Source organism: Eschrichtius robustus, chromosome 14, assembly GCF_028021215.1.
Source record: "Eschrichtius robustus isolate mEscRob2 chromosome 14, mEscRob2.pri, whole genome shotgun sequence".
Classification (NCBI taxonomy): Eukaryota; Metazoa; Chordata; class Mammalia; order Artiodactyla; family Eschrichtiidae; genus Eschrichtius; species Eschrichtius robustus.
Window position 1 is genome coordinate 27,838,730 of NC_090837.1, and position 9,831 is coordinate 27,848,560.

Consider the following 9,831-nt stretch of genomic DNA (forward strand, 5'->3'; position numbering starts at 1 on the left):
GCGGAGCGGGTCTCGCGGTGTCCGGGCGCCTGGCCGGCGGGAGGCGAGGGCGTCGCCCCAGGCAGCGGGCGCGGGGTCTTTAGGGGCGCCTGGGTCCCCACCCTCGCTGGCCGCGCAGGGTCGCGCGTGGGCGCGGCGGGCGCCGATTGGCTGGCGGGAGCGCGGGCGGGGCGGGCGGCGGCGCGGAGGGGCCGGTCACCCTGCAGCCCGGCCTCGGCCTCCGCTCGTCGCCGCCCCGCCCGCGCGCACGTTCCCCCGGCGGCCACCATGAGCACAGGCCTGCGGTACAAGAGCAAGCTGGCGACCCCAGGTGAGCCCGGCGCCCGCCCGCGCGCGCGCGCGCGCACTCCTTTGTCCCCGCCGCCCGCACGCCTCTCACCGTGTGTCTCGGTCTCTCCCCTGCCCGCCGGCCCGGGCCCGGACCCCGACCCGACCCCCGACCCGACCCCGCAGAGGACAAGCAGGTACGTGTGCGCCGTCGCTCACCCGGCCCGCTGTCACCCATTGTGCCACCAACGCCGCGGCGCCCCAACGCGACCCCGCCCCCGCCGGCCGTCATCCCGCTCTGTCGCGATAGCCGATAACCGATTGTCAGCCTGGGCAGTGCCGCCAACCCGGGGCTGCAGAGGGGAGGAGCGGCCACAGTGCCTCCGGGCCTGGCTCCTGACCCTCGAGGCTTGGCGTGCGCTCCTCCCCGGTTGGGGGATGGGCCGGGTGCCCCTCTCCCACTGGTGCAGCGCCAGCCTCTCCTTGCTGACCTGGCCCGTGGCCGTGTGCTGGGGGTCCTGTGTGAGGCCATGGTCATGGAAGGCCACGGGCTGGGGGAGGGGTCCGAGTCCACCAGCCAGGGCCAGTCCCTGAGCAGCCCCACAGGGGAGCTTCTGGCCACCCCACCCAACTTCTCTGCATCTTATGCCTCCTCTCCACACACACCAATGTGAGTGGGCTGATCTGTGGCCAGGCCTCTTCCCCAGACTGGGAGCCTCCAGGGCCTGGTCTGAGTCATCCCGGTGCTCAGCACCAGTCTTCAAATCTAGGGGGTACAAACTGGTTTCTCAAAGGGCTGGCTTGGACCCCAGTCTCCAGGAATAGAGGGCCGGACAGGAGGCTGGCCTGGGCACTCGCTGTGAACCTAGCTGAGGTCAGGTTTAAACAGCTAGGAGACCCCAAGAGGGCGTGGGGGGGTGGGTAACCGGGGGAAGCTGGGGGTTCTGGGGCAGCCCTGCTGGGGGCCTCTCTGGCTTGAGCTCAGCCATGTTTAGGGCAGAAAAGAAGAGCCCAACTCTGGCACCAGGGTGGCCTTGGCAACCCTCGTCTGGGATGGGGGTTCACACCCTGGGTGGATGCTGGGTGGAGCCCAAAGTCTTGGCCTAGGTGCGGCAGGCGGGCCAGGAGTGGCCCAGCAGGTGGGGTGGGGGCTGGGAGTCACTCCTGCCCAGTGCCAGGCCCCTAGCAGGGATACGCCCCACCCTGGGACGGGTGAGGCTCACGGGGAGGGGCCGCAACCACCTCACCCTGCCAGCAAGGGGCTCCCCGGGAGCCCGGGCCAAGAGCTGCCTCCCCATCGTGGCGGGTCAAACAATGAAGGAGATGCAGGGGCACACTGCCACCAAGCTATTGTTCAAGGGAGAGAAAGAGGGAAGGCCTGGGAGACCAGCCCCCTCTTCTCCTGGGCCTGCGGGCACTCAGGGACCCTCCTGCTGAGGCTTGAGCCCCTTCAGGCCTGTCTGCCCCTCCTGGAGCTCAGCTAGGACCAGCCTTACCTGTTCCCTGCTCCCAGGACCAGAGGGAGAGAGCATTATGCGGGTGGGGTGTGGGGTCCCCTGGGAGCAGGGCCAGGGAGCCCGGTGTTTGGGGAAGGCTCCCCGTGGGTCTGGGGGAGCCGGAAGCCCGCAGTAACTTTGCTGTTCCATTGTTGGTGTTACTGAGCATCAGCCTGTCTGCACTCTGGGAAAGGGGGCAGGGGAGCTCTGTGGGCCCCCTCTGTGCCCACCCATCTCAGACACTGGGGAGGGCTCTGGTGGTCCTCTGTGCCCCCTCCCCCAACTCCCACCCCATCTCTAGCAGTGGTGGGGCCTTCACTGGCTCTGGCGGCTGGGGTGATTCTAAGAATGGAAATGCCTCGAGAGTGTCAGGCACCAGGAGGAGGTGGGGAGGAGGTGGGCGCAGCAGTGTCTGTGGCTCGGGAAGTCCTGAGGAGTATTTGTTATGCCTCGGGGGCCAGAGAAAGGGAGAGGAAGGGCCCCTTCCTTGGGGATCCCCCAGGGAATCCCCAGGCCCCATCTGGACGAAGTCAGGAGATGGGGCAGGCAGGCAGGGAGCTGGTCTTGTCCCCCTGACCCGGACCTCCACTGAGGCTGTGCCTTACCGATGGGGAAACTGAGGCCTTCTGGGGGCAACGAGCCCGCCAGGCACCAGGCTGTGGGGTGCCAGCTCTGTCTGTCCTCCTGGAGATGCCCTGGGACCGAGATGTCAGCCTGTCTGGGCAGGAACTGGGCCGAGGGGCCATGTCTAAATTGGAGCCGGGCGTGGAGGCTGGGTGGGACTCAGCCCCAAGGCCCCTCGCAGGTCCTTGTGGTGGAGGGCTGGGGCCAGCGCGGAGGCTTTCTCAGAGCCAGGGCTGGGGGCGGGCTGGGGAGCTGGGGCCTGTGGCTCCCCCCCCTCCTCTCGGATGAAAGGCTTCCCTGTTCCCAGCAGTGGGCCCACCCCTCCTCCCCAGGTGCCAGCGGCCTCCAGGCCACACAGCAGCAGCACGAGCCTAGACAGGGGGACAGAGGCCCCTTAAGCGGGGAGCCAAGAAGGGAGGGCCTAGGTGGGGGAGAACTGTGGGGCCTCCCGTTCCCACTGACGCACAGTCTAGGGGCATGTCTCTTTGGATCCTCAGCTCCTTTGCAGGCCTCCCTTGCCACCGGGCTGGTGCTGGCTTGTTCAGATTCTGGTGGGTCCTGCAGGCAGGGTCAGTGAGGAAGGGTTTGGGGGCTCAGGAGACCCCTGTGGTCCCTGGGGTGGCCGCACAGGTGTGAGGGCTGAGCTGGCTGGAGCCCTCCAGGCCCTGTGTTGCCCAGTCCTGTGAGAGCAAGGTGGAAGCTCAGAGGGAGTGTCCCCCTTAGGGGGAGGGGTTCACTCCAGCACCCCCTACCTCTGCTGGCAGCGGCTGTCTGGGGGCAGAGGTGGCAGCGCAGGGCTGGCCAGCGGGTTTGTGGAGCTACTCACTGGCCACAGCTTCCAAGTTTGCAGAGGTGGGGGTAGGGGTTGGGCATCTAGTGCTCTGATCGCTCCCTTCCCCCAGCGTAAGCCTCCGCGGGCCTGGGTGGGGAGGTGGGCTCTGCCCTCGCAGGTTCCCCACTTCTCTCGGCGGCCACGGCGGTAAGAATTCTCCAGACACACGCGCACACACGCGAGGGGCGGGCCGTGCGTCGGTGGGTAGCTGGGGGCGCCTCTGTGACACCGCCGCGGGAGAGTAGGGGGACCGGGCGGGCTCCCGCGGGCGCGCGCGTGGATGGGGGCGTACTCGGGCGCCCTCTGGCAGGCGGGACGCGGCAGCGCAGACCCGGCCGTGGACCCGGCCCCCCGCCCACCCGGCTGTGCAGTCGCTGGACTGACGGCCTGAGCCGCGCCGCTCCGCGCGCAGCCGCCCGCCAGCCCGCCGAGCTGGGCCCTGCCCTCCTCCGCTCCGTGGCTCCGCCCGCGCGGCCCAATTTCCAGGCGACTGTCTCCCGGAGACCGCGCGCTCCTCTCCGGCGCGAGGGCCCGCCTGTGCCAGGGGCAGGCCCGCCTGGGGCCGGACGAGCGGCTTGGTGGCCTCGGGGTCCCGGCATCGCGTGAGCGCCGCCCCTCCGGGCTTCTGTTCCCGCGTCCGTAACCCGTAACCCATAACCCGGGGGCGAGAACAGGGCCTCGGGGCCGCACAGGGCGCAAGCCCCTGGCGCACGGCTGACCCCGGGTGGGCCTGACGCACTCTGGGCCCCAGCGCAGCGGGCAAGGTCCCGGGGTCGCTGCGATGGACTCGCTGGCGGCACCCCAGGACCGCCTGGTGGAGCAGCTGCTGTCGCCGCGGACCCAGGCCCAGAGGCGGCTCAAGGTGTGTGTGGAGAGGGGAGAGGAAGGTGGGTCAGCTGTGCGCCCGCCCCTCGCGCACGGACTGGGGATTTGACAGGGGCTGCAGGGCCGGGGTCCTGGGGTGGGCGCCAGAGGCCGCGGGAGGCTGGGCGCCGCTGTCTATAAATAGCCCCTGCTCCGCCGTCGCCGCAGCCAGCCACCCCCGCGGCTGGATCGGGGCCAGACGGGGCCTCCCACCCCTTACACTCGGGAGGGGTGAGTATTGAGGTGGGGGCTTTTCCAGCCTCTGAGGGCCTTGGGCGTGTCTGAGGGGTCTGGGTCCTGGTGCCCTCTGCCCACCACCCAAGGGGGGACACTGCCTTGCCCGCTGTGCCTACCACCCCCTTCCACACGCACACAGACTCCATCTCAGTCCCTGCGAAGCCCTCGTGGGCGCCTCCACGCTCCACCCCCACCTGCCTTCCACCTCCAGGGCCTTTGCCCACAGGCCCTCACCCACTTCTGCCATTGAGATGCCCCCTCCCTGGGGACCCTGCCCTGCTGCCCCCTGGCCTGAGCTGGGTAGGGGCCAAGGCACTGGGCTGCCCCAGGAACCCCAGCGTGCCCCTGACCCCCCCGCCCCCGCCAGGACATCGACAAGCAGTACGTGGGCTTCGCCACACTGCCCAATCAGGTGCACCGCAAGTCTGTGAAGAAGGGCTTCGACTTCACGCTCATGGTGGCGGGTGAGTGGGCCGGCCTCCAGGGCGGGCGGGGGGCACTGGCAGCCAGGCTCTGTCTGGGGCCTGGGACCTGACCCGACTTTCTCACTGCACCTGTGGGCAGGGGAGTCGGGCCTGGGGAAGTCCACACTGGTACACAGCCTCTTCCTGACTGACTTGTACAAAGAGCGGAAGCTGCTCAGTGCTGAGGGTGAGTGGGCCCCACGCGGCCCTGGCGCTGCCACCATCCCCTGCTGGGTGACCTCTCCGAGGGCTCCTTCCAGGTCCAGCCCTGCTCCTCTGTCCCCAAAGCATGGGTCTCCCGTTCAGGGTCCAGATCACCGCCGGGCCACATAGCCAGGGATGAGAACGAGGGTTTGGGCTGCCCGGGGTGGGAGTGAGGGTCGCAGAGGCTGTTCCAAACCATCCCCCCACCCGCCCTGCCACAGAGCGCATCAGCCAGACGGTCGAGATCCTGAAGCACACGGTGGACATTGAGGAGAAGGGGGTCAAGCTGAAGCTCACCATTGTGGACACGCCAGGCTTCGGGGATGCCGTCAACAACTCTGAGTGGTGAGGAAGGCCTGCCCGGTCTGCCCTGGCCCCCGGCCACCAGCCACCAGCCTGGCCTCATGTGCCCCCTGCCCTCAGCTGGAAGCCCATCACCGACTACGTGGACCAGCAGTTTGAGCAGTATTTCCGGGACGAGAGTGGCCTCAACCGCAAGAACATCCAGGACAACCGTGTGCACTGCTGCTTGTACTTCATTTCCCCTTTTGGGCACGGGTAGGTGGCTGCCCCGGGCCAGGGGTGCGGGTCCTGCCCATCCCTGTGGCGCCCCCTCCCACCACCCCCACCCCATGAGCCCCTCGCCCCTCGCCCCGGCTGCTCTCCACAGGCTGCGGCCCGTGGACGTGGGCTTCATGAAAGCCTTGCACGAGAAGGTGAACATCGTGCCCCTCATCGCCAAAGCCGACTGTCTCGTCCCCGGTGAGATCCGGAAGCTGAAGGAGCGGGTGAGCCTGTGCGGCCGCGGGGCGCAGCCGGGACTCTGGTGGGGCCAAGGGCACCAGCCCCTCACCTGATGGCCCTTGCCTGCCGCAGATCCGGGAGGAGATCGACAAGTTTGGGATCCACGTGTACCAGTTTCCTGAGTGTGACTCGGACGAGGACGAGGACTTCAAGCAGCAGGACCGGGAACTGAAGGTGAGGCTGCAGCACTGGGGGTAGGGGACCCAGAGGCCACTTTACAACAGGTCGGGAGGAGGGCCAGGGCCCAGGTCTGATCTGGGGGGCAGGAGTCTTTCGTCCAGGCCATAGAGTCTTCACCTGGGGCTGGGGCTAGGGTGGCCCAGGTCCCCCGCTGGCTTGTGTAGTTGGGTCCCCATGTAGTTAATAGGTCATGGAATGCTTGCCAGGACCTAAAGGCACAGCCACTGGCCAGGCCCCCACCCTGGCCCTTTGCTCGGCCCCCTCGCCATGCTTCACCCGCAGAAGGGCCTGGTCCAATGGCCCCAGGCCTGTGCATGTCCTGGCTCCCAGAATTCTGAGCTCCGGGGGTGGGGGTGGCTTTGAGTGCCCCAGGGGTTAGAGTGGCGATGGCAAGCCCAAGCTGGGGACAGGTGGCCACCGAGCCAGGAGCAGGGTGGACCTTTCACCCCGAAGTCAGCAGGGGTATCACTAACAGGAGGCATGGGCTCTGCCCTGGGAAAGGAATGGGGAGGCACTAGATGGAGTGGCTGTTGGTGGGGAGGGGTATCAGGAGGGGGGGGTACATCTGATGGGCACGGCCCAGCAAAAGCCCTAAGGTGTAAGCTGCACCAGTTCTGGCTTCAGCTGGCAACAGAGAGGCCAGAGGTGGGGACAGCAGGGTCTCTTTGGGGAGAGGTTGTTGATGGTGATTCTGGAGGGGCAGACCAGGTGCCTAGTGCCCATGCTAACTGGGAGTGAGCCCTTGCACCTGCCCCCCCAGGAGAGCGCACCCTTCGCTGTTATCGGCAGCAACACGGTGGTGGAGGCCAAGGGGCAGCGGGTCCGGGGGCGTCTGTACCCCTGGGGGATCGTGGAGGGTGAGTCGAGGCCTGGGGCACAGCATTTGGGTGGGAAGGCTCCCCTGGTCTGGCGCCTCACACACCGCCTGCCCCTGCCCACAGTGGAGAACCAGGCACACTGCGACTTCGTGAAGCTTCGCAACATGCTCATCCGTACACACATGCATGACCTCAAGGACGTGACGTGCGACGTGCATTACGAGAACTACCGAGCTCACTGCATCCAGCAGATGACCAGGTGTGTGACCCACCCGCCCTCGGACCTGCCCCGACCCCCGCCCAGAGGTGTGGGAGCCACAGGGTATCGAGGGTCAGCCCAACCCCCAGCAGCTTATCCCTGGTGTCCACCCTGCAGCAAACTGACGCAGGACAGCCGCATGGAGAGCCCCATCCCCATCCTGCCACTGCCAACCCCCGATGCTGAGACGGAGAAGCTCATCAGGATGAAAGATGAGGAGGTTGGTAGGCAGCAGGGGAGGAGCAGGGGCTGGGGGTGGGGACAGGGCCAGGCCCGTCCCAGTCCCATCACACTTCTCACCCCGCCCTCCGTTGTTCCTGCCCCGCCCCCTAGCTAAGGCGCATGCAGGAGATGCTGCAGAAAATGAAGCAGCAAATGCAGGACCAGTGACCCCACCACAGCCCCACTTTGCCATGGATATACTGCCAGTTTCCAGGCTGGCCCTTCCCACCCCTGGACCCCGACTGGCCTGGACTCGACCCCGGATTCGTCTGGATCGCCAACAGGCCTGGACACAACCCCAATTCCAGAGTGGCCCAGACCTGGACTTTTCCCTGCTGTTCCTGAACTGACCCAGAGACGCGGGGTCGCCGCCCCCAGCCAACCCTAATTTATTCTCAGCATCAGCCCCTCCCCTCATTTGTATCTGCTTCCAAGGGGCCTGGACAATGGCCCCCACAACCAGCCCTCTCTGGCCTTGGGGGAGCAGGAGCTAAGTTGGGTGGTGACTTCTGAGATCTCCCCCGAACCCAGAAGGTCACAGCACTTAGATTCCAGGCCCTACTCAGATGGGCGGGTAAACCAAGGCAGAATAGGGGAGCAGATCCGCGGGATCCTGGGCCTATTCCCTGCCCAGTGCTGCAGAGTGAACCTGGGAGCCCTCACTTTGTGCTGAGGTGGGCCAGGTCCTTCTTACCTCCTCACCCACTCACCAGGTAGCTCAGCGGGCAGGTTGGACAGCAGAAGCAATTAGGATCCCTCCAGACCTTAGGAGGCCAGCTGGCTGCTGGGGGGGAATAATGGGGCTGGGATGCTTGTGAATGCCTACGCCCCTCCCCCATGGCCATGGCCTGGCTCCAGGAGCAGTGGGTGGTGGGCAAACTGGCAACCCCCATCCCTGGACCCTGTTGGTCACTGGAGGCCTGTTCCCCCCAGCAGCACTGTTGCCCCGGGTTCCTGAGCCCTTGGTCCCCCATCCCTCCACCCGCATGATCCCTGCCCCCAAGCTCCATTCTCCAGTTTGTTCAGTTGTGAATGCTGCGTCCTGTCCTGGTGACAGGAGAACAATGTTGGTGAACGTCGAAGAGGGTGTCCGAGTGCTCCGTGCGCCCCTGGGAGCGAGTGGGGCGGAAGCCCGGTCGGCCGGCAGCCTGGCGATAGCCCTCTATCTGTGCTGCCGGCTTGGCCTCCGGGTTATTTCTGAAGGGTGACCGGGCTGTGGTCGGTTTGGCGGGTGCGCTGGGGCCTGGCAGGGGCGGGGCGGCTTTATCGCCCGGTTCTGCGGCTGCTGCCTGGCGCTCCAGAGCTAGCTGGGCCGCTGTCCTCTCGCCATGGGCTCTGGTGAGTCTGGGGTCGGCCCGGGCCAGGCCGCTCCCTGAGTAGAGTCCGGTGGGGAGGTGCTCAGTCCTCTGGGCTGCAGTCGGGAGAGGTTTGGGTCAGACTTAGAGGGCACTTCCAGCCGGTGTGCCGGGCTGTCGGGGTGGTGGGGGGCACGCGGGTGCCCCGGGACCCCGCCCAGGAGCCCCAAGGGCCGGGCTCACCGCGGCGCTTCCCTTCCAGGGCCGCGCGGGGCGCTGAGCCTAATGCTTCTGCTGCTCGCGCCGCCGGGCCGCCCGGCCGCTGGCTGCCCAGCCCCGTGTCGCTGCGCGGGGACGCGCGTGGACTGCGGGCGCCGCGGGCTGACGTGGGCTTCGCTGCCGGCCGCCTTCCCGCCGGACACGACCGAACTGGTGCTGACGGGCAACAACCTGACGGCGTTGCCACCGGGGCTGCTGGACGCGCTGCCGGTGCTGCGTGCCGTGCACCTGGGCGCCAACCCCTGGCGCTGCGACTGCCACCTGGTGCCGCTGCGCGCCTGGCTGGCCGGCCGGCTGGAGCGCGAGCCCTACCGCGACCTGCACTGCGCCGCACCCCCCGCGCTACGGGGCCGCCTGCTGTCCTACCTGGCGGAGGAGGAGCTGCGCGCCGCCTGCCCGCCTGGCGCGCTCTGCCGCGGGGCGCTGGCGGCGCAGCTCCTGCTACTCTGCCTCGGGCTGCTGCACGCGCTGCTGCTGGCGCTGCTGCTGTGCCGCCTGCGGAGGCTGCGCGCCCGCGCCGCACGCCGGTGGCCGCTGACTACCCCGCTGGCGGCGGAGCCCGCGACCCCCGAGCCGAGCGACTGGCGCTGAGCCATGCGGCCGGCCCCGCTCCGGCCGCGTCCTCAGCCCACACGATCTCCCAGACGCGCCCCACCGCGGCCGCGCGCAGGGGCCCCGCTGCTGCGCGCGCACCGCTGGCGACACGCACGCACCCCCTGGACCTGGATGCCGAGGCGGGCCCGGGGCGAGCCGCTGCCCAGACCAGTCGAGGCCCCCACGCCATCTCCAGTGCGAATAAACCCTGCTCCCCATCCGACCGATCTCTGCACCGTGCGACTCGGAATCCCCCCCCCTCAAACCCAGAAAGAGCTCCGGGGATGATTCAAGGGGACACATCGCATGTTCATACACCCAAAATCACCTTCTGGTGTGCACAAGGTCTGGGAGTGAACTCACCTGCTACCGACTCTCCCAGAAGTTCTAGT

The 9,831-nt window shown here is 67.8% G+C and overlaps 2 protein-coding genes across 3 annotated transcripts; both read left to right on the forward strand.

Annotated features, from left to right (window-relative positions):
* Positions 1-223: 223 nt before the first annotated feature.
* On the forward strand, positions 224-8,353 carry SEPTIN5 (septin 5). 2 transcript variants are annotated; one of them, XM_068562904.1, is made up of 12 exons: positions 224-310; positions 454-464; positions 4,688-4,784; positions 4,885-4,971; positions 5,210-5,333; positions 5,412-5,546; positions 5,659-5,776; positions 5,865-5,966; positions 6,733-6,829; positions 6,914-7,049; positions 7,167-7,269; positions 7,383-8,353. In XM_068562904.1, the coding sequence occupies exons 1-12, from the start codon at positions 268-270 to the stop codon at positions 7,437-7,439; spliced, it is 1,110 nt and encodes a 369-aa protein (XP_068419005.1). In that variant the 5' UTR covers positions 224-267; the 3' UTR covers positions 7,440-8,353. The 2 variants fall into 2 exon arrangements, with proteins under 2 accessions (XP_068419005.1, XP_068419004.1); XM_068562903.1 differs by lacking the exons at positions 224-310; positions 454-464 and adding an exon at positions 3,280-4,081.
* A 246-nt stretch (positions 8,354-8,599) lies between these two features.
* Positions 8,600-9,436, forward strand: GP1BB (glycoprotein Ib platelet subunit beta). Its single transcript, XM_068562905.1, has 2 exons — positions 8,600-8,609; positions 8,829-9,436. Exons 1-2 carry the CDS (start codon positions 8,600-8,602, stop codon positions 9,434-9,436), a joined length of 618 nt encoding a protein of 205 aa, XP_068419006.1.
* Positions 9,437-9,831: the final 395 nt, after the last annotated feature.